We start from the raw sequence: 23,573 nt of genomic DNA, 5'->3' as shown, positions 1-23,573 counted from the left end.
CCATCCAGGGCTTGCACGACTGACAGTAGTGAAAACCGAGAGGAAGTTACTGACATGATGAAATAAGCTCTGATCACTAACAGAGATGGAAGACCTTCATTGCTGCCCTAAACGCCAGTGGGATAACAGGCAGTAAACATAAACTGCAAATGCATAATGGGCCAAGAACAACTATGGAGAGACAAAACAACAATTCAGGTTGATGAAATGTTATGAATCTGAAGTATTATCCTTCTTTCTTTGTCCTTAACTGCTCTCTCCACACAGGTTGAGTATGACATTTGATATTTCTCTTTCCTCTAAAGGCTAGTGACTTCTAATATTTGATCATATGCTCTTAAGTATTTACATAGTGGGTGGAGGGTATGTATAGATGTCAGTGCGCATCTCAAAGATTGGAACTAGCTCAGTCATAGATGACACAGGCATGCTTCAATGTAAAGTTGCAATCTTACTTATTTACTTACTGCGCATTACAGCACTGGTGTTTAGGGCAGCAATGCAGGTCCTCCATCTCCAGTGGTGTTCAGAGCTTCCTTCATCATATCAGTAGCTTCCATTCAGTTTGCACTACTGTCAGTCATGCAAGTCCCAGGTGGAGGTTCAGGAATACCATCGCACTCAAATGTCGAAGGATTCTTCATTGCTGTTTCTGTTTTACCAGTTAGGGTTGTTGGCCCTGAGCTGAATTCCTGAACCTGGAGGACCGGCAGACCACTCTTAGTCTGGCCTCTACCTTTTGACCTGTTTAGCATGGGTGACACTACCAAGAACCAAAGCCCAAAGCCCTGACTCCAAACAACATGGGTCTCTGCGTCATTGAGGCACGCAAGCCTCCAAACCCAACGACAAGGTTGTGGTCCTCTTAAAGTAAAGTTGCAATCATTCCTTTGTTTCCTTGCTGAGACCACACCTATAGTAATTTGAATAAGGTTGCAAGGAAGCCATGATGTCTATTCAATTGAAAATCTAACTTAGTGCCTTTCCTTCATAGCAGACTGGTGCATTGAGATAAATTCCTGAGTAATGGTAGCCTCAAACTGTCCCGTCATATTTGTGCACATAAACTTCAATAGATTCAATCAGTAGGTCTATAGGTTCCCAGATAATTGGGCAGATGACCAGCAATTGGAGTGTATACGAACAGCTGCTGGAGTAGGCGTGTTCTCCATTTTGTCTCCAACTCAGCTAGATGTTTTTACAATGAAGGTAGAGAGTCCTGCATTTATGCTTCTAACCTGTACAAGCTGCCTGATAAATTTTTAAATGAACCCAAGATATACTCTAACAGAGCTATCAAAGTAAAATAGTAAGAATGCTTTATGAACTTCTAATCCTGACATAAATAATTGAAAGAAAGTCCTGGATGGACATTCTTCATGTTACATCTCTTGCAATGATAAATCAATATGTGCTTCCCCTCCAACTCCATGCTGAGGATTAATATGTGCTCTGGTATGCTCTCGGTTGGACAGACCTCGAAACAGTTCTGTGCAGCAGAGTGCTGGATTGTAAATGCAGCACAATCTAATCATTGGATGAAGAGATGGGGGAAAATGAAAAGCAAATATTTCATAAGTGAAAGGGTGAAGGCCTTTAGCTTTAATATATCTGCAATTGTTCCATTAACTTTTCTGCTGAATTCTAATTACAAGTTTATGCTCATAAGGTTGATGACCACACATTATCTTCTCAGTTGCATTCTTGTGCTGAGTCCTGTCGGCTGCGTACGAGGTTCACTGGTGAACTCAAGTGCAGGAATCCCAGAGACTTTGGCAATTCAAACAAACCTAAAGATTTATTACAGAAATTAACCAGAAAATCTAACAAGAGCTCAGGCAAACTCTACAGAATGGTGATGAACTGAAATCACTCAAGATACACAGAAGAACTTGGTCTGAGTTTCACCAGACAACGAACCAGAATGGTGGAGCAGAGAGGGGTTAGCATGCCCCCTTGAAGTACACCCTCAGGAGCATGTAGGAATGCGAGACATAGATAATACTGTGCTAATTAAATTATCCCAGACTGAGCAAAAGTGATAAACAAAGAGAGGAAAACAACCCCCATGATTCCAAATGAGATACCTGCAAAACAAAGTGAAAGCCCGGCGCTAGCCCAAAGACAAACAATTAGACATAAAATGTAAACAATCTAAGGAACACTGCAAACCCATGAGGTGACATTGAGGAAATACAGTCCACATACTAACTGAAAAAAAATCCTTTTTTTCTTTAAAAAATGACCCCTGGTTGTGACAGAACATTTTGGTAAACAACTAAGGAAGAGCCTTGTACTGAACACAGAAAAGCGAGAAAGAGATTTGCCAGACAAGAATACAGGATGCTATTCAGCTTTCTGTAACTGTACGGAAATGAAGTCTTAACATTATCTAGACCAGGGGTCGGCAACCTTTACCACTGAAAGAGCCATTTGGACCCGTTTCCCACAGAAAAGAAAACACTGAGCCCACAAAACCCGTTTGACATTTAAAATGAAATAACACTGCATACAACGTTTTTCTTTGCCTTTATGCTATGTATAAACAAACTATAATGTGGTGCATTTATGAAATCGATGAACTCCTGCAGAAAAAACAAAATTACATTTCTGCATGCAACAAAAACATTTTGAACTCCGAAAAAAAGACGTTGGGTTGAAGGTCACTTTTAAGTAAAATACTCAATGTCTATTTGAGTCCTTCTTGTATTTATGAAAAATGCCGAACTTAAATTGTCCGCCAGCAGCAAACCAAAAATAACGTCAGCCAGCTGTCAACCTGAAAAATAAAAGGACTATTTCACTGAACAATGAAAAAATATGAGTATACGTAAAATAATAGGCAATTAAAATATTTATCATACTTGGTTAATGGGATTTCTGCTTCTGGACTTCAGCGCACAGCATCTGCACATCAGGGCTGTATGACGTCACCTTCATCTTTACACAGCATCGCAAGCTGTCATCTGTGAGGCGTGCGTGATGTTTGTTTTTAATAAAGTTCTTGTTGGAGAACACCTGCTCACATACATATGTGGATCCAAAGATCGACAGGACTCCAAGCGCATACTTTTTAATGTTTACATAAATGTCGGGGATAGCATTCCATGTTTCAAACACAAGTTTGTCCAGTTTGGGGAGGTTTTCAATATCACGCCATTTGTGATTCTGAGCAAGAACGGCCTTCTGACGGGCAACATCTTCAAGGTCTGCTGTCAAGCGTCTAAACTTGGACACCCATATGTCATTGTCGGCTATGTCGGACAGTTCCATCTCAAGATCAGTTTGACTCACACCTGCCAATGCAGTTGTATTCAGTAGGGATGAATCGATGCTTAGGGGAGTGACCGGGAAGGATAATGTGTTTTTTACCTCTCTGAACTCACAGAAGCGTTTCCCAAATGATGTTTGCATTGTGATGATTGCAGAATGTAAATACTCTGAATTTCTCATGTCGTGACCTTGTTTGAACTCTCTCAAATTGGGGAAGTGAGACAATGTGCCTTTCTGTAAATCTCTGGCAAGCACTGTCAACTTGCACTCGAATGCCAAAACATCCTCCAACATGTGCAGGGCTGTGTGTCCTTTCCCCTGAAGAGCTGTGTTCAGCGTGTTCAGGTGCGCTGTCATGGCTACCATGAAGTGTAGCTTTTCCAGCTACTCTGGCTGTTCCAGCTCAGGAAAGGTGAGACCGTTGCTGCCCAGGAAAGTTTTCACTTCTTCCAGACACGCGACAAAGCGTTTCAGCACCTCCCCTCTTGACAGCCACCGGACTTTGTTGTGCAGCAGGAGATCAGAATATGCGCTTTCCAGCTCGCCCAGTAACAAACGGAATTGTCTGTTATTTAAACTTTTTGCCATTATTTTATTGACAATCTGAATGACAACATCCATTACTTCTGTGCATTCCAGAGGAAATGTTTGAGTGCGCAGTGCCTCTTGGTGCAAGATGCAGTGAAAAGTCAGCAGCTTTCCGTCCAGCGACTTCTGCAGTAAAGCCACAAATCCCTTGTGCGCTCCTGTCATTCTTGGTGCCCCATCAGTAGCTACTGACTCCAGGTGGGTGGTCTTTATTGCTTTGGCTCTTAAACAATTCAAGACAGCCTCACAGATGTCCTCCCCCCATGTTTGGCCTTTTAGAGCTATCAACTCAATCATTTCTTCCTGTGGCCCGGCAGAGTTTACATACCGGCAGAACAGCGCTATTTGTTCAATATCACCTTTGTCTTTAGACTCATCACAGGCAATCGAGTAGGCCACAGCTGAATTGATGTCTTTAATTTACTGTCTTGTTATGTCTTCTGCCATTTTTATGGTTCTGTCTTTGACAGTCTTTGCAGAGAGGGGCATATCCCTGATTTTCTGCACAATTTCACTCGTTTTTAAAGTCCGTGAATAAATGTTCTGAAATCTTAATGAAAGATTCTTTTATATATTCACCATCTGTAAACTGCTTCCCGTGCCTGACTATTTCCTGAGCGGCAACAAAACTAGCATATGTCATTGATTTTCCAGACATCATCCACTTCTTGAAATGATTTTTGCTCAGATCAACCTTCCGCTTCAGTTCCGAAACTGCTTTTTTTCTCTCATGTCCATCCAGATATTTTTGAGCAAAGGCTGTGTGTTTATCCTGGAAATGTCTTGCAACTTTTGACTTTTTGTTGTTTGCTAGTTTCTCATTGCATATTAAGCATACCGGTAAACCAGTCTCGTCAGCAGTGAAAGCAAATGAATCTGCCCACATATCATTAAACGTTCTGTTTTCTTCAATCACTTTTCTTTTTTTAGAATTCTCCATAGTTAGCCGACCTTGGATCAAAAAATTAAAGAAATCGCGCACTGGCGGGTGTCAGCCATTGGCAGTGGTGACGTATATTAATAGCGACAAAAAACACTTTTTATTTAGATTGTACAAGATCACCATAATCTTCAAATTTAGAATTACATTTCAAAAACTAACAAACTAACATAAAATACATTTTAATTAAATACTCATCATTTATTTTCCAAAGCCACAGGGAGCCGCAGCACAGAGATGAAAGATACGCATGCGGCTCTGGAGCTGCGGGTTGCCGACCCCTGATCTAGCAATGTATTTGCCAGATACTGTTTAATGGAAGATATGTTCAGCAGCTTGTATGGATAGATTAAATGCTTGATCAAAATTGTGCATTTAGAAAGGTGATCAGTTGTATGATATCAGTACATTCTTTGGTGGTAATGTAATTTGTTTAATTGTACACTTTATATTCTATCAGCTTTATATTCTGAAAGCTTAGCTATAACTTACATGAAAACAGCACCTGCATGGAAGACTAAGTAAGCAATGGTTTTGAGAAATAACAAAGAAAGTCAGACAGAATAGTGAAGGCTTGGATTAAGTTATGAGACCAAAAATTTAGCTAATGAATGAAAACAATTAAAATACAGTCAGAAGATTAATGTGTATTTCTGCAGAGATCAGAATGGTAGTGAGATGATGGCTAAGTTGGGTCAATTGCTCTGGTAAGTTAAGAAACTTGGTCCTGATGAATTCTTTGTGAAGTATCTCAAGGTCTACCATTCTAAGTACTGTTTCCATTAAGGTTCTTTTCTGATGTCATAATATAGTGATGTCATTATGATCAGAGAGTATCTTTTGATATGAATCATTTGAAAACAAGTTCAGCTTACATGTAGAAATACATCAACAGTGCCATATTATAAATGTTCTGCTTCTCTTGTTAGGAACTTAGCAATCAGGTAAGACCAAAAGGAAAACTTGTGAAAAATATATTATAAATCAGTAACAATAGATTATAATATTGAAAAGCAAAAATTATGTATTCTTCTCTGAGCGATTATAGTGTCAGGAGTTCATGGAATCATAGAGATATGGCACAGAATAGGCCATTCAATTTACAGATCCATGCCAACCATCAATTTACACTAATCAAAGGCTCATTTATTATCAAAGTATGTATCCATATACAACTCTGAGATTCGTCTTCTCCAGATATCCACAAAACAAAGAAACAGCATGGAAGTTGGTATAAGAATAATGTAATAATGATCAAGGAGGCACAGAGAAATCTGCATTTACTGGCAAGTACCTTTACCGTCTCAACAGAAGGACACAGGAACTTCCACTACCAATACACGTGTGCACACCTATTAAGTTTTCCTGAATTTCCATGAACAGTCAAAGAACAGAAAATATAATACCATTTAAAAGGGAGCTTCTGTTGTTGGTCACATGTTCCTCATAGCCCTGTTTCAAATCTCCACATGTCCACGGGGCATCTCACATCCGCAATAGCTATCTTCCTACTGAGTTACCACCACGAGCACACTTGAAGTGTCTGTTTTTCTATCCATTTCTTACCAATTCAAATACTGCATTCCAGTGTCATTGGTTGTAGTTCATGTGGCTGACCTTTAATACCTCTTCATTGGCTCTGCTCAAGGCTAGTATCCACTTATTGCCATCTTCCCAGCAAGTGACAATCGGTAATTTATGGCTCTTTGTTCTCAACCAGCTTGAGTCACACAGACCAACATTCCCAAACCTGCATGTTGTATCCAAACAAAGAACAACTCACAAATTTGGAAATGATCCTTAGTTCTGAGGCATCACTGTGTCCACTTTAAAACACAGAAAGCCAAGCAACTTCATCTCACAAACTGGAGGACATAAAACAGAGTGTCTTCATAAAATGGCAGCCTCCAACTCCTCCCTCATGGCAAGAACAAAGGCAATTGGCTTGTCTGATTCCGCTGTACTTGATTCAGTCGATTTGCAGACTATAGTTCTTTCTAAAGTTGTTCAAAGAAAAACATCAGACCCAAGCTCTGCAAAAAAAAGGACAGCAATCCAATCATCGATTCACAAACCTCCCCCCCCCTTACCTCCACAAAATGAAACAAGAACATCGACCAGCTAACCCTCTCCCCTCACACAACAAAATGGAAACAGCCGAAAAATACAGAATATAAAAACTGTAAGTCTGAGAAAGTTCACAGTCCATAAATGCATAACGCAGAACCACAGTAATATCCTCCTTCATCATCAAAACAGAGACACCACATGAGTGCAGAAGCCTACCTGCCTGCAACAGCAAGCTACAAAAGTGATAGGCCACTCACAGGCTCCTTCTTAGCAGTTAACTAAAGGAAGGCAGTCAGTGCTGAACTCTGGCTCGTTTTCTGCATTCTCCTCCATGTCTCAACCTTCCTCGACATTTTAATCGGTGATTAATGGACACTTTAATCAATGAAGTAGAGTCGAACATCCTACACTAATCCCATCTTTATTCTCCCCATGTTCTCATCACCTCCCTGAGATTCTGCCACTCACCTATATACTAGCAGCAATTTACAATGAGCAATTGACCTACAAACCAACATGCCTTTACATGTGGGAGGAAGGCAGAATACCCAAAGAATTTCTATGTGGCCACAGGAGGTGTGTGCAAATTACATACAGGTGTTATGAGTGACCTGATGGTCAATGGGGTACAGAATTAACCATTCCCAACCCCCCCTCCTGAGAACTACGAACTATTGCTGTTGCCATGCTGCTCATGGGAGAGAGAGAGAGAGATAAAGCCCAGACAAGAACATTTGCTACAGATAAGAGGGGGAGAGAGACTGTTGATTTACTGTATTATGACTCTTCCTGAATTATTTACCTTCTACTACAAGGACTGTACTTTGCTTGTTAACATTCCTCAGGAGACAGCAGGAGTGGCCTGATTTGATGGACACAGTCATTCAGAGTTGATGGATAGTTGAGACCCCATGAGTGCGGATAAAAGACAGGTCTGGAGAGACACCCTTCAGACACACCAGTGGACATTGTCTGAGGGTTGGGAACCCACAGAAAGGTGGGGGCTGGGGACATCACGTGATGACATAGGATCAGGACGCTGGAACCCAGCTCTCCCGTAAAATATCAATAAATTAATGTTTAAGTGAAGAAAAGTTAGTCAATACTTTCTAAAAGTTACTTATAAACTACTCCGGATTGTTTTAAGCTATGCCTCAAAAACGGAAGATGAAGAAAATCACTACCGGGAAGACAACGCAACTTGGAGCAGAACCAAGGCCCACTTCTACCAAAGAACCACGGACTCAGGTACATTATACTACCGGCGATACAGAACAGGAAACTGTGGCAACATTGGACATTCCTAAAGGAAAAGACCAACGAGAACTACGCAAGCATGAAGGAAAGAGCATGCGCAAACGGGAGCAACCAGAACTCCAAAGCCCAGTTATGACTGCAACCAAAAGTGAAAGTGAATCTGAGGGAGAGTCAGATTCTCAGGAAAGATCAGACGGAGATGGAGATAAAAATTCTTCTGGAAATATAGAAAAGACTTTGAGGCAAATAATGCGTAAATTAGACACATTAAAAGTAATCAAAAAGAAATCAAAGAAAAAATAATAAATATGGAGATTATGTTTGATAAAATGACAAAGAGACAGGAAAAAATGGAAAAGAGAATTATAGACTTGGAAACTACAACGGAAGACATGGTTGAAAGAATGAACAAAATGGAAGATGAGAATACTGCTTGGACATCAGAAAGAAAACAATTTATGGAAAAAATCGATAAGCTTGAAAATTTTAGTAGACGAAACAATATTAAAATTGTTGGACTTAAAGAAGATGAAGAAGGTGATGATCCAATAAGTTTTTTTCAAAAATGGATCCCTGAAAAATTGGAAATGGAAGGAGAAACTCCAATTGAGATAGAAAGGGCTCACAGAACCTTAAGGTCAAGACCTCAACCTGATCAAAATCCATGATCAATTTTGATAAAATGCTTAAGATACCAAGATAAAGAAAAGATCCTGAAGGCGGCTGCCCAAAGTTCCAAAAATAGAAATGGGCCATTGATGATAGCAGGGAAACCAGTTCTTTTTTATCCTGATATAGGTTATAACCTTTTGAAGAGAAACAAGGAATTTAACCCAGTGAGAAAAGCCTTATGGGAAAAAGGTTATAAATTTATAATGCGTCACCCAGCAACAATGATAATTTTTTTGAAGGAGGGAAAAAGAAGATTTTTTTCCGATTATCGAGAAGCGGAGGTGTTCGCACAAGAACTTCCATCTAGTGGCTAATTATACATAGAGACTTCCAAACGTAATGGATTAAAGATGAAAATAGAGACAGTGAACAGAAGTGATGGACATTTAAGGATAATATAGTGGAGAAAAGCAAAATTTTAGAAACACTAATTGAGAATAGTATTTTTTTCTTCTTATGTATATAGTTTTTTATGTTGCGGGGGGGCTGGGGAGCTTTGGACCGGTTTCTGCGGGATTCACGTGTATAATCATGGCGATCGCCATGACCCATACAACAGAGGGAGGTAATGTTGTGTTTTTTTTCCACAACATTAGTAGGGGGGTATTTTGTTTTTTTCCTTATATTCTATTTTTCTTCTATCTTTTTGCCTGGATGATTGGTGGGGACACACATAGCAACATGGAGACTTTTAGAAAGATTTCCCAGGATACCACGAAAGTTAAAAGATTAGGTATTATTATAGATTGGAGTAATATAATTTAAAAAAATAATGACTAATTTACTGAATTTTTAAAGTTTTAATGTTAATAGGGCCAGTAAAAAGAAAAAGAATTTTAACATACATTAAAAGAATGAAAACAGATATAGCTTTTTTACAAGAAACTCATTTAACAGAAATAGAACATCAGAAATTAAACAGAGACTGGGTAGGAAATGTTATTGCAGCTTCATTTAACTCAAAGGCGAGAGGAGTTGCAATTTTGGTTAATAAAAATTTACCAATTAAAATACAAAACGTATTAATTGATTTGGCGGGGAGATATCTAATTATACATTGTCAAATTTTTTTCAGAACTATGGACCCTTATGAATATTTATGCACCAAATGAAAATGATGTAAAATTTATACAGGAGGTCTGTTTGAATTTGGCTAATGCACATGATAAAATATTAATAGGTGGAGATTTTAACTTTTGTCTAGATCCAGTTTTAGATAGATCAACAAAGGTTGTTACAAAATCAAAAGCAGTAAAATTTACTCTATCATTGATGAAAGACTTAAATTTGATTGATATATGGAGAAGAATTAGTCCAAAAGAGATTATTCATTTTATTCAAATAGACATAAAACATATTCAAGGATAGATTTTTTCTTATTATCAACGAACATTCAAGATAGTGAAAAATGTGGAATATAAAGCAAGAATATTATCAGATCATTCTGCTTTAATAATGACAATGATAATGATAGATAAAGAGGAATCAATTTATAGGTGGAGATTTAATTCAATATTACTAAAATGTCAAGATTTTTGTGATTTTATGAAAAAGCAGATTCAGTTCTTTTTAGATACAAATTCACATTCAGTTGATGATAAATTTATATTGTGGGAAGCAATGAAGGCATGTTTGAGAGGTCAGATAATAAGTTATACTTCTAAAATTAAGAAGGAATATATGATAGAAATAGATCAATTGGAAAAAGAGATTATAAAATTAGAAAAAGAATCTCAAAGAAATATGACAGAAGAAAAAAGAAGACAACTTATTAATAAGAAGTTACAATATAATACACTCCAAACATATCGAACAGAAAAAGCAATTATGAGAACTAAAGAGAGATATTATGAACTAGGTGAAAAATCACATAAGGTCCTTGCATTGCAGTTAAAAACAGACCAGACTTCTAAAACGATAAATGCAATTCGAACAAGAGTAAATAAAATTACTTATAAACCTTTAGAAATTAATGAAGCTTTTAAGAATTTTTATTCTGAGTTGTATAAATCAGAATCACAAAATGATAATGTCAAGATAGAAAGGTTTTTATCACAAATAACTCTTCCAAAATTAAATACAGAAGAACAGAAGGGATTAGATATGCCTTTTACATTGAAAGAGGTCAAAGAAGCCCTAGGATCATTTCAAAGTAATAAATCTCCAGGAGAAGATGGTTTTCCGCCTGAATTCTATAAAAAGTTTAAAGATTTATTAATTCCTCCTTTTATGGAGTTAATACTCCAAGCGGAAAGAACGCATAAACTTCCAGAATCCTTTTCGACAGCTATTTTAATAGTATTGCCAAAAAAAGATAGAGATCTTTTAAAACCAGCATCATATAGACCTATTTCTTTATTAAACACTGATTATAAAATAATAGCAAAAATTTTATCTAACAGATTATCTAAATGCTTACCAAAATTAGTACATATGGATCAAACAGGATTTATTAAAAATAGACAATCGGCAGATAATGTAACTCGGTTATTTAGTATAATTCATTTAGCGCAAAAGAGGGAGGAAATGAGTATGGCAGTTGCTTTAGATGCAGAAAAAGCATTTGATAGATTGGAATGGGATTTTTTATTTAAGGTATTGGAAAAATATGGATTAGGATTATCTTTTATAAAATGGATTAAAACCTTAAATACTAATCCCAAAGTTAAAGTAGTGACAAATGGTCAAATTTCAACACCATTTCAGTTAACAAGGTTGTCCATTATCACCTGCTTTATTTGTGTTGGCGATAGAGCCATTAGCTGAATTAATTAGAATGGACCCAGATATTAAGGGTTTTAGAGTTAATCAGGAAGAATACAAGATTAACTTATTTGCTGATGATGTTCTGCTTTATCTAACAAACCCATTACACTCGTTGCGTAAATTATCCTATAGATTAGAAGAATATGGGAAAATATCAGGTTATAAAATAAATTGGGATAAAAGTGAAATTTTACCTCTTACTAAAGGAGATTATAGTCAATGCCGATTAATAACCCAATTTAGATGGCCGGCAAATGGTATAAAATATTTAGGTATAGGAGTTGATAATGATATAAAGAATTTATATAAATTAAATTACTTACCACTATTGAAAAAAATTCAAGAAGATCTTGATAAATGGATGGTATTACCAATAACATTAGTAGGTAGAGTAAATACCATAAAAATGAATGTATTCCCTAGATTACAATACTTATTTCAATCACTACCAATACAAATACCCCAGAAGTTTTTTCAAGAGTTAAATAAATATGTGAGGAAGTTTCTTTGGAAAGATAAGATGTCAAAAATATCGTTGGAAAAATTGACATGGAAATTTGATCTGGGAGGGTTACAACTTCCAAATTTTAAGAATTATTATAAAGCAAATCAACTTAGATTTATTGCATCTTTTTTTGAGAAAGATAAACCGGCATGGGTTAGAATAGAACTAGATAAAATAGGAGAAAATATACCAGAAGATTTTATATATAAATGGGAATCTAAATGGATCCGGGAAAAGAAAGAATCTCCTATATTAAAACATTTGATTGACTTACGGAATAAGATAAATGTTGACGATGAGATAAAGAAATCCTTATTAGCAAAGAGATCTTTAATTCAAAATAGACTTATTCCTTTTACAATGGATAATCAACTTTTATATAATTGGTTTCAAAAAGGGATTAGATATATAGGTGATTGTTTTGAAGGAGGTATACTAATGTCATTTGATCAATTAAAGAATAAATATAAAGTATCAAACAACAGTCTTTTTTGTTAATTTCAACTAAGGGCTTATTTAAGAGAAAAATTAGGTCAAACAATATTATTGCTGAAATCTAATGAAATAGGAACTTTAATTCAAAAAAGAAAGATTAAAAAATTCATTTCTTGTATGTATAATTTGATTCAAAACAGGCAATTAAACGAGTCCATAAGTCAAGACAAAAATGGGAAAGTGACTTGAATATTAAAATTGAAGAAAAAAATTGGTCAAGACTATGTCTTGAGAGTATGACAAATACAATAAATGTCCGGTTAAGATTAGTGCAATATAACTTTTTACATCAATTATATATTACACCACAAAAAATAAATAAATTAAACCCAAATTTATCCGATCAATGTTTCCGATGTAACCAAGAAATTGGTACTTTTTTACATTCTACTCGGTCTTGTTCTAAAATTTAACCTTTTTGGACAAATTAAGAGTTTTATTGGAACAGATTATTGGAATACAACTTCCACATAATCCAATATTATTTTTACTAGGTGATATTGAAGGGATAAAACTGATATCCAAATTAAATAAATATCAGAAAGAATTTATAAAAATTGCATTGGCAGTAGCCAAAAAAAGTATAGATCGTTGGAAGAAAGAAATTTATAGCTGTATTCCACTTGAAAAAATTACTTATAATTTAAGAGATAAATATGAAACATTTTTGAAAATTTGGTGTCCATATTTACAAAAGACAGGATTAAACATATAGGTGCTCCGAAGATGAAATAATTGGTTATTTGGGGAAAGAAATAAATATATATACTGAAGTTATTACGAACTCCATGGAGCATGTGGGGATCTTCCAATATCCAGGCACTCTTTCTTTCTTTCTTCTTTTTTTTCTATAGGGATGCTAGGGGGGAGGGGTTAAGGGGAGGGGGGATGGGTAATATACATTTTTTTCATACTTTTATTTTGTAACTACTTGAAATACAATAAAAAAAAGTAAAAAAAAAGAAAGGTGGGGGCTTCGGAGACCAAACCAGGAGATCGGTCAGCAAAGCTCACAGTGTTACAGCAGGGCCGGTGGGGACTTATGTGCGTGTCCACTCATACCAGAGTGACGAGTCCACCACAGAAGAACAGTCTAGCTGAAGACCAGAGGGGTCATAACTGAATGACCACAATGATACGACAGATTAAGAAAGCCACAAAAAGGTTTGCCTGCCGCAACTGTTGCTGTTACATCTCACTCGCTCTCTCTCTCTCCAACGATTTCAATACAACAACCATAACTACTTCAGCATTTATGAACTGAACTCTATACTTTCCTATGACAATTCCTTTACCCCTAGACATCGGTAGAGCTTGTTTATTATTGATTATTATTATTCCTACACTTTTAGGTTTATTACTGCTAACTTGTTTTATATATATATATTTGCATTCTTGATACTGTATTGTGTAGTTTACTAATAAACACCTTTAGTTTGGTACCACCAGACTCCAATGGATTCTTCTTTCTCTGCTGGTCAGACACCCAGTTAAGGGGTACGTAACACAGGCAAGATTGAATCCAGGCTTTCCTGCTGTGAGGCATATTTTCTCCCGTCATTTAACAAATATTGTTTATTTGTAACATGTTAGGTTCATGTTTCCTGAGTAGTGATATTTTTCAGTATTAATTCCAAGTGGCTATTAGTTACAGGAGTCTTGATTATGAGTTGCATGATAACAGGAGATGTTATGCCCAAGTTTGTTCTTTCCTCGCCTATCGCTATAGTTCAAAAAGTGGGTTCTTAAATTTCTAATGAATATACAGATTTCCTGAATATCTAGATTTGTGGATCATCAGGATCTCTTCTGGGGAAGGTGGGACCAGTACAAAAAAGATGGGTTATACCTGAACGTGAGGCAGCCAATATCATTGCAGGCTAGAACTGTTGAGGTGGGTTTAAACTAAGTTGGCAGGGGGCTGGGCACTGGAGTGATAGGGTAGTTGGTACGCAAGTTGATTCAGTGTTTAGTGAGACTGTGAGGAAGGACAGGCAGATGATCAGGCAAAATTGCAGTCAGTGGGATGAGGCAAAGTGTAACATGGGGGCAAAATTGAAAAAGATGATGAATGCAGGACTGAAGGTGTTATATTTGAATGCACAGCAGTATACGGAATAAAGTGGATGATCTTGCAACACAGATTGTGATTGGCAGGTACGATGTTGTGGGCATCTCTGAGTCATGACTGAACAAAGATCAGAGCTGGGAGCTTAATACACCTTGTATTGAAAGGACAGACAGGTAGACAGACTGGATGGGGTGGCTTTTTTGGTAAAAAATGAAATCAAGATATGAGAGCGAGGTAACATAGATCAGAAGATGTAGAATCCTTGAGGGAAGAGTTAAGAACTGCAAGGATAAAAAGACCTTGGTGGGAATTATATACAAACGGTAGCCAAGATGTGGGATATAAATTTCAACAGGAAATAGAAAAGGCATGTAATATGGGCAATATGATAGCTATGGGGGATTTTAATACGAAGGTAGAATGGGAAAATCGGGTTGGTACCGAATCTCAAGAGAGGGAATTTGTAGAATGCCTATGAGATTTTTTTTAGAACAGCTTGTGGTTGAGCCCAGCAGGGGTAAAAATGTTCTGAACTGGGTGATGTGAAATGAACTAGATTTGATGTTGTTGTTTTGTACAGCAGGTGTTTTTTCTCTTCAAATTTCTAATTGTTTTTTGTCAAGCCACTCCTCCAGCTTGTGGCTGCATCATGTTGAAGTGTGGCCTGGGAGGGGCAAATGCTAGTCTGTCCGTTTGGGAGCTGGGGTTGGATCAATCTTTGTCTGGCATCTCGTCTAAAGCTGTTCCAACATAGCTGGCCCTGAGTTGGCATCACCTGATGGAGTCCTTGAAGCACATAAACCTCCACATGACGTCAAAGTATTAATCCAGGTTGTGGAGGACCAGATTTTATTAGGGAGCTTAAAGGAAAGGAAGCCTTGGGAGGCAGTGTTCATAATACAATAGAATTAACGCAGCAATTTGAGACGGAGATGGTAAAGTCAGATGTATCAGTATTACAGTAAAGTAAAGGGAATTAGAGAAGCATGAAAGAGGAGCTGGCCAAAGTTGATCGGAGGGAGACATTAGCAGAATGGCATTGGTTGGAGTTTCTGTGGGGCAAGTTGGAAAGTACAGAGAAAATACATCCCAAAAAAGAAATATTCAAAAGGGAGAATGAGACAACTGTCAGTGACAAGCGAAGTCAAAGACAACATAAAAACATAAGACAGGGTATATAATATAGCATAAATTTGTGGGAAGTTAGAGGATTGGAAAGCTTTTAAAAAACATTAGAAGGCAGGTGGAAAAAAACATAAGGAAAGAAAAGATAAAATATGAAAGTAAGCTAGCCAAAAATATCAATGAGGATACCGGAAGTTTTTTTTTTTCAGGTATATATAGAGTGAAAGAGAGGTGAGAGTGGATATTGGAACATTGGAAAATGACAATGGAAAGGTACAACTAGGGGACGAAGAAGTGGTGGATGAAATTAACAAGTACTTTGCGTCAATCTTCACTGTGGAAGACACCAGGAATTTGTGAGTTTCAGGGGCAGACATGACTGCAGTTGCTATTAGCAAGGAGAGGGTGCTTGGGAAGCTGAAAGATCTAAAGGTAAATAAGTCACTTGGACCAAATGGACTGCACCCCAGGGTTCTGAAAGAAGTAGCTGAAGAGATTGTGGAGGCATTAGTAATGATCCTTCAAGATTCACTAGATTCTCGAGTGGATCTGGAGGTCTGGAAGATTGCAAGTGTCACTCCACTCTTTAAGAAGGGAGGGAGGCAGAAGGAAAAAAAATATATAGGCTAATTAGCCTACGTTCAGTGGTTGGGAAGATGTTTGAGTCTTTTATTAAGGATGAGGTTTCAGGGTTCTTAGATGCCCATGATAAAGTTGGCCAAAGTCAGCGTTGGTTCCTTAAGGGGAACTCTTGCCTGACAAATCTATTGGAATTCTTTGAGGAAATAACATGTGGGATAGACAAAGGAGAGAACATTCCAGTAAAAGGGGACTGTACAGTGACCTTTATGCATAAAGGGCAGCACCTAAAGGCACAGCTACTGATTGTTGAAACGAGAGTACAACCAATATTAGGTCTGACTACATGCAGAAGGCTCAACCAGGTAGTGGCTTCACAGATCAAAGGTGACCAGGCAACACTCAATAAAGAGCATGTAGAAGTCTGAGGTCTCAGATGCTTACTGAGGTAACTCGAGAGGCTCATAACAGCATCCATGAGAGCTCCCGAGAGGTTATGCATGAGAAGCACAAGAACTCCACCTTCTATAAACATCAAGATCCATTAGGATGCCCATGTTGAGCAGAGTGATCATGACGAAGAAGTCACCAATCTTGCTTCCACATCAAGCAGCTTTGGTTCAAAATCTGTCTCTCATTGGCTTCCAGTTAAAGACAGGAAATCAAAAATATCTCACTGATCGTATGAATGTAGTCCACAGCTCCATTATGAGGCACATGGGGCAAATTATGGTTACGCAGCAAGAACAAGAACAGATATGAACAGATAGGAGGTTGGCAGAAGGATGTGAAAGAAATGAACATGTAGATCAGAGTTCTCAACAGGACACTGGTTCACTAATAAATATTGCCCTAAACAGAAGAAATAGAAGGCCCTGCAGGCCACTTAACCATACTCTGCCATTCAAAATGATTGCAACTGGTTTTGATCTGAGCACCATTATCCCCACACCCCATTGTTCTCTGTCTTCAATATATTCTGTACCTGAGCCTTCAGAGCCATCTTCGATAATCAGTTCCTAAGATTCACCCTATTTTTGCTGATCAAATGTCTTCTGATCACCAGCCTGAATGGCTGACCCTTTATTATGAGACAGTGACCATTATTTCTGGGCAATCCAGCCAGGTGTAACATTTGCGCCACTTCTAACCCGTCAAGGGATATACGAAGAGTGATAATGAAATAGAGTTAGCTACAGTTCAGTGTCAAAATTGTGAGTTCTAAGCACAGAATTGGGTATGGATGTCCAGGATGACGCTCCAAAGAACTACCATATTTGCTGTTAGAAATGCTGTTTTTGAATGTGAAACTGAAGCTCTTTCAAACGGATGTAAAAAAAAGTATTTTGAAGAACAGGGGAGTTACACGGTCCAATACTGATAAGAATAAAGTGCAATCCTGCAATAAATAGGTAAATCACAAAGGGTACAATTACATTTCCATTTCTCAGAGTTTGCATTGTGCAAGTTGGGTCCAACTCTTCCTACATTACATCACTAACATAGAGTATTTCACTGATAATGATGTATTTTGGAGCATTTGAAATAGACAGGCAAATTAGTCTTTCTTATTAAAGAATTCCAGAGATTAGGAATAGTGACACTATAAGCACATCAGCCAGTGGTGGAATAATTCAAATTGATAATCTGCAAATGATCAGCATTGGAAAAGTAAGTCATCTTTATAGTCTGTAGATCTAGAGATGGTTGTTGTCTGAACATTTTCAGAATGAATGAACATTTTTCCCTCTTGTTGAATAGATACTGAAAAATGGACGAATCAACATCTATTTTGGAAAGTCAAGGCGTTTCCCAAATATTTTCAAAGGCCAACCCTCGGGCAGAAGCTATCCGATCAAAGCTCATTCAGGATTTCAATTTATTGGATCATTTTCAAGGATCAATCATCAATGATCCAAAATATAATATGAATGACATCAAAGGTATTTTTATGAAACATTAAATTGACAAAATTGGGTTGAGTTGTTCAAATAATAATTAAAGAAAAAATCTAATTCAAAGTCATCATTCAGAGTTGAGTTTATTATCATATCCACAAGTACATGTATGCATTGTTGCAATGAAAAACTTACTTGCAGCAGCATTACAGGAACATAGCATCATCTATGAGGCATTTAAAGGAAAATCGTAAAATTAACAAAAATTATTAAAAAAAATTACAAGAAAGAATAAAATTAAAACAAAAATGCAAAGTCCATTTTAGTGCAAAGTGATCAAAGCTGTTATGGTGACACTTAACAGGCAAGCAGTGGACAAAGCAGAGTAAAATTGGAAAATTAATTTAGAGCAGAGTTTGTGTGGACGAAGTGCAATATATGTATGTTTACACTTGTGGTGGGAGCATTTTGTTATGTAATGCTGGTAAATGAAAGAGAAGGGCTATATTTTTCTGATCTTTGATAATTCACTGTACATATTAGTTCTGGCAGTGAGCTTTTTTTTAAAAAAACATAATATCTTGTGGGAATTGACTCCTAAGTTTAGTGAGTTGAGCTTATCCAAAGTTTTTCACACAGTATCTTTAAGACAGTCTTGGATAGAATAATGTCTACATGTCCTGTCATTTATATACAATGAGTTAATTAATTTTGCAAATTGATATTCTTCCTTGAAAATGAAATCATTTTACTGATTAATGAAACTGCATGGCTTTGGTCCAAAGGTAAAATAGAATATCTGTTCTGGCAGAGAAGAAACAACATTTTTGAAAATCTTCAAGAAAATGAAGCTACATTAGTATTATATAAATTACCAAGAAAAATTGTGATATTTGATTGATTACAGAGCAAAATTTGAATGATGAATAAGCTCTTCTCAGGCTTCTAGCCAGGTTCAAGTACCGATTTTAACCAGCATTTCAATGACAAACTCTGTTCATCTGCATCAGGGACAATGCCTAGGTACTAGGTACATCCAGTCCAGTGGCATATATACCCATATCGACCGTCCCTCCTGATTGGTTAGTCCTTATCCAATCAGGTTTCCGCTGTCCCACCTTGTTTACAATCGAATTCCAGTTCTTACAGAGCGAGACTTTCATCTTTGTTAAAATTCTTTTTCTCTAGTTTAATTTCAATGGCTTCCTTCACCAGGCAGTACCAAAAGATATTGGCATTGCACAGTAGTTTTGTGCCATCAAAGTCAAATCTATGGCCGTTGCAGATTCAATGTTATGCTACTGCCAATTTCCCTGATGCGGGTTTCCACCATGCGTCGTGTCCTGGCAGATATACACTGTTCTGCATTCACAGAGAATCCTGTAAGTGCCAGCCTGAGGCCCAGGTCATCTTTGACCACGGGATCGCTCTAATTGCCAGCTATTGCTAATTTCTACATGGAGGACTTTGAGGAGAGAGCTCTGAGTTCATCGCCCTCATGCCCCAAGTGCTTCTTCAGATACGTTGATGACACCTTCATAATGTAGCCTCATGGGTTCCAGGCACTCCAGCAGTTCCAGTTCCAACTGAACAGCATACATCCAAGTATCCAATTTATGATGAAGATGGAGAAGAATGGTTGCCTCCCATTCCCAGACATTCTAGTATGATGGAAACTGGACATCACTTTGGGAATGCTGTCTATCGGAAACCCATTTTCATGGACTTATACCTCAATAATAACAGCCACCATCATGCCTCCCAACATAGAGCAGTTTTTTCTAATTGATTAACAGTGCAAAAACTATTTTGGACCCAGAGAGTCTCCACAAGGAAATAAGATGATTATGCATGATGTTCCTACAGAATGGTTGCAATGTGAAGGGAATCAATCAGGCCCTTAAAAGGGCTAGTGGAAAAACCAGGCTCCTGTAACTACTCCCTGTCGTCCCTATATTTCCACAGTTTCTAGAAGGGTTGCCAGGATCCTGAAGAAATACTGGATTAATACCACCCACAAACCCGTAAGAAAGCTCAAATCACAGCTTATGTGGATCAAAGATGACCTGGGAATCAGGATGGCTGTTACTTACAGAATTCCCTGTGAATGTGGAGCAGCGATTTCAGCCAGACGGGATGCACAGTGGAAACCCACATCAAGGAGCACAGAAGGTGTATCCATTTGGGTTACCCAGAAAAATCGGCAATAGCAGAACATTGCATTCACAATGGCCGTAGGATTGACTTCGATGGCACAAAACTATTGTGCTGTGCCAATGGCTTTTGGGACTGCCTGGTGAAGGAAGCCATTGAAATAAAAGTAGAGAAAAAGAAATTTAACAAAATTAGAGCAAAAGAAATTTTATTCTGAGGAAAAGCTGGAATTTGATTGTAAATAAGGTGGGACAATGGGAACCTGATTGGATGAGGACTAACCATTCAGGAGGAACGGACGACAGGGTTATATTAAATATACCAGACTAGACATGCCTAAGCATCAACCCTGATGAAAATAGTAGAGTTTGTCATTGAAACGTCGATTAAAATCAATACTTGTACCCAGCTAGAAGACCAAGAAGACTACTTGTCATACATTCCGGGAGAGCACTAGATCAGTTTTCAGAATTTGAATGGTTTATCACGAGAATCTCAATTCCAAAGCAAAATATTAGCTAAAAAATTATGCTAAGATATTTTTTTTAATTTTATATATTCTAGAATACAGTATTTTAAATATTCCACTTTAAATACATGGAGCTGTTGGTTCCATTTCTAGATACATTCATTTCATGCTACTCCCTAGTGCAACTTAAAAGGTAAAACATGTGGTATAATCTATGCAATTGCTGGAAGATGAGTTCATAACATTTTCACTGATCTTGGACAAGGATTGGTAAATCTCTCATAATTTTCAGAAATATTCAAGCTTCATTAGAAATATTCACACTATAAACTATATTTTAAATAATGTTTGAGACCAAAATGAAAATTAAAGTTCTTAAGCATCTTCACAACCAATTAAATACATTCATGCAATTGAAAATAATTCTTTAATGCAAAATAATGTTATCACTGTATATCTGAAATAAAACTAGAAATTACAAGAGATATTCAGAAAGTCAGGTGACATTAAAGTTAAAATTTCAAATTGATTATTTTTCATCAGAACTAAGAAGTGCTAGAAAAAAGTATGTTAAAGTTGAGCAGAAGGGGATGAGTGACTGGACTAAAGGAAATATCCACGATAGGGTGAAGACCAAGGGAAACTGGATAAACAGGTGGTGTCAGTGTTACTTGAGAGGACATGGTTAAGGCAAGCTAATTACATCTGTGTTGACTAAATGGATTGTAAATAAGAAAGATAAACTATTCAAAGTTCAAAGTAAAAATTATTATCAGAGTACATACATGTCACCACATACAACTATGACATTCTTTTTATTGTAGGCATATTCAGCAAATCTATAGAACAGTAACTGTTAAACAGGATCAATGAACAACAAACTGTGCAAGTGTAAATATAAATAAACGGCAATAACTAACGAGTATGAAATAACAAGATAAAGAGTCCTTAAAGTGAGACTATCGGTTGTGGGAACGCCGGAAATTAACCGCTTTTGTTCAAAAGCCTGATGGTTGAGGGGTAGTAACTGTTCTTGAACCTGTGTAGGGAGTCCTGAGGCTCTTGTACCCTCTACCTGACGGCAGCAGCGATAAAAGAGCATGGCCTGGATGGTGAAGATCTTTGATGATGGGTGCTGCTTTGCCATAGCATCGTTGAATGTCGATGTTCCCAATGAGGGTTTTCCCCATGATGTACCAGGCTGAATCCATTACCTTTTGTAGGATTTCTCACTCAAAGGTACTGATTGTTCCCAAACCAGGCCTTAAGGCAGCCAGTCAGCACACTTTCTACCACACTTCTATAGAAGTTTGCCAAGGTTTTTGATGACATGCCGAATCAAGGAAGATTCCTGAGGAAGTCGAGGCACTGTTGTGTTACCTTTGCAATTATATTTATATGATATGTCTAGGACCTCTGAGATGGCGACAACCAGGAATTTAAAGTTACTGACTCTCTCCAGCTCTGAGCCTCCGATGATTACTGGCTCATGAACCTCATACCTCTCCTGAAGTCTACAATCAGTTCCTTGATCTTACTGACATTCAGTGAGAGGTTGTTGTTATTACACCACTTGGCCAAATTTTCAATCTCCCTCGTGAATGCTGATTCATCACCAACTTTGATACAGCCCACAACAGTGGCGTCATCAGCAAACTTGTATATGGTGTTGGAGCGGGAACAAAATGTAGAGTGGAACAACAGGGTGTGTAGAAAACTCAACATACTGGTCACTGGAAAACGAAAATTTTAAAAATGATAGAAATATTCAGACCATCAGGCAACATTTTAGCTAGGAAATCTTAATTAGGTATATTTATTTTATTTCCTTAGGTGCCTTCAATTTAATTGAAGTGATTAAGAAAACATCTAGTCTGAGCAACATACTTAAAATACTGGAGGAACTCAGGAGGTCAGGCAGCATCTAGGGAAGAAATTGCCAGTTGACATAAGAACCCAAAACTTTGGCTGTTTATTTCCCTCCAAAGACATTGCCTGGCCTGCTAAGTTCCTCCAGCATTTTGTGTGTGTTGTTCAAGTTTTCCTGCATCTGTTGGATCTCTTATGTCTTGGATCTGGTCCAACCATACCTTTGGGACTTACACAATGACCAAATCCCACATTTCAGAAAATTGTGAGGAAATAATGGAAGATACTGCTGACATTTCCCATCAAAACCTTTATATTTGCATTTTGTAAATTGATTGTAAAGCAACAAGTATTCTACTGTGGGTCGAACAGCAACTATGAGGGCGGGGGGGGGGGAATAGATTGCATGGAAACTGCAAAATATAAGTCTGAAGCTCGAACTAGTGCAGAAAGCATTACAGTGCAGTTCATTTAGAATCCTGCTGATGATTTTAAATTTGTCTTTATAATTAACAATTGTTCATATTAAAACTACAGAAGGCATGTAACCAGTGTAGAAAGTAATGTATTTGATGAAAAAAAAATTAATAATGGGTTTTCATTATTTAAAAGATCCAAAGATGTTGACCAAGTTGATGATTGAAGATTCACTGCAATTGGTGCGTTTTGATTTTAATCCAGTTCGAAATATCAATATCTCCTCAAATCACAGACTGAGAAATTATCTTCAGTATCGCTACATCAAATATCCACCACTCAATATGTGGGCAACATGGATCTTAGAAAGTATCCTTTATCAAACAGATGACATATAGAATTAAAATTCTTTTAAAAATTGGAAA

The 23,573-nt window shown here is 37.3% G+C and overlaps 1 protein-coding gene across 1 annotated transcript in view; it reads left to right on the top strand.

Moving 5' to 3' along the window:
• The window catches only part of LOC132382314 (cation channel sperm-associated protein 2-like), a 61,018-nt gene that overhangs the window by 12,058 nt on the left and 25,387 nt on the right, over window positions 1–23,573 (top strand). Inside the window, exons 2-3 of the mRNA XM_059952448.1 lie at window positions 18,103–18,284; window positions 23,344–23,517. Of these exons, the coding sequence (XP_059808431.1) occupies window positions 18,113–18,284; window positions 23,344–23,517 (346 nt within the window). The 5' untranslated portion in view covers window positions 18,103–18,112. The remainder of the gene's footprint in view (window positions 1–18,102; window positions 18,285–23,343; window positions 23,518–23,573) is intronic.

The sequence above is a fragment of the Hypanus sabinus genome, chromosome 28 (genome assembly GCF_030144855.1).
Source record: "Hypanus sabinus isolate sHypSab1 chromosome 28, sHypSab1.hap1, whole genome shotgun sequence".
NCBI lineage: Eukaryota > Metazoa > Chordata > Chondrichthyes > Myliobatiformes > Dasyatidae > Hypanus > Hypanus sabinus.
Note: the sequence above shows the minus strand (reverse complement) of the source record. Positions and strands in the feature narration are given on the sequence as shown.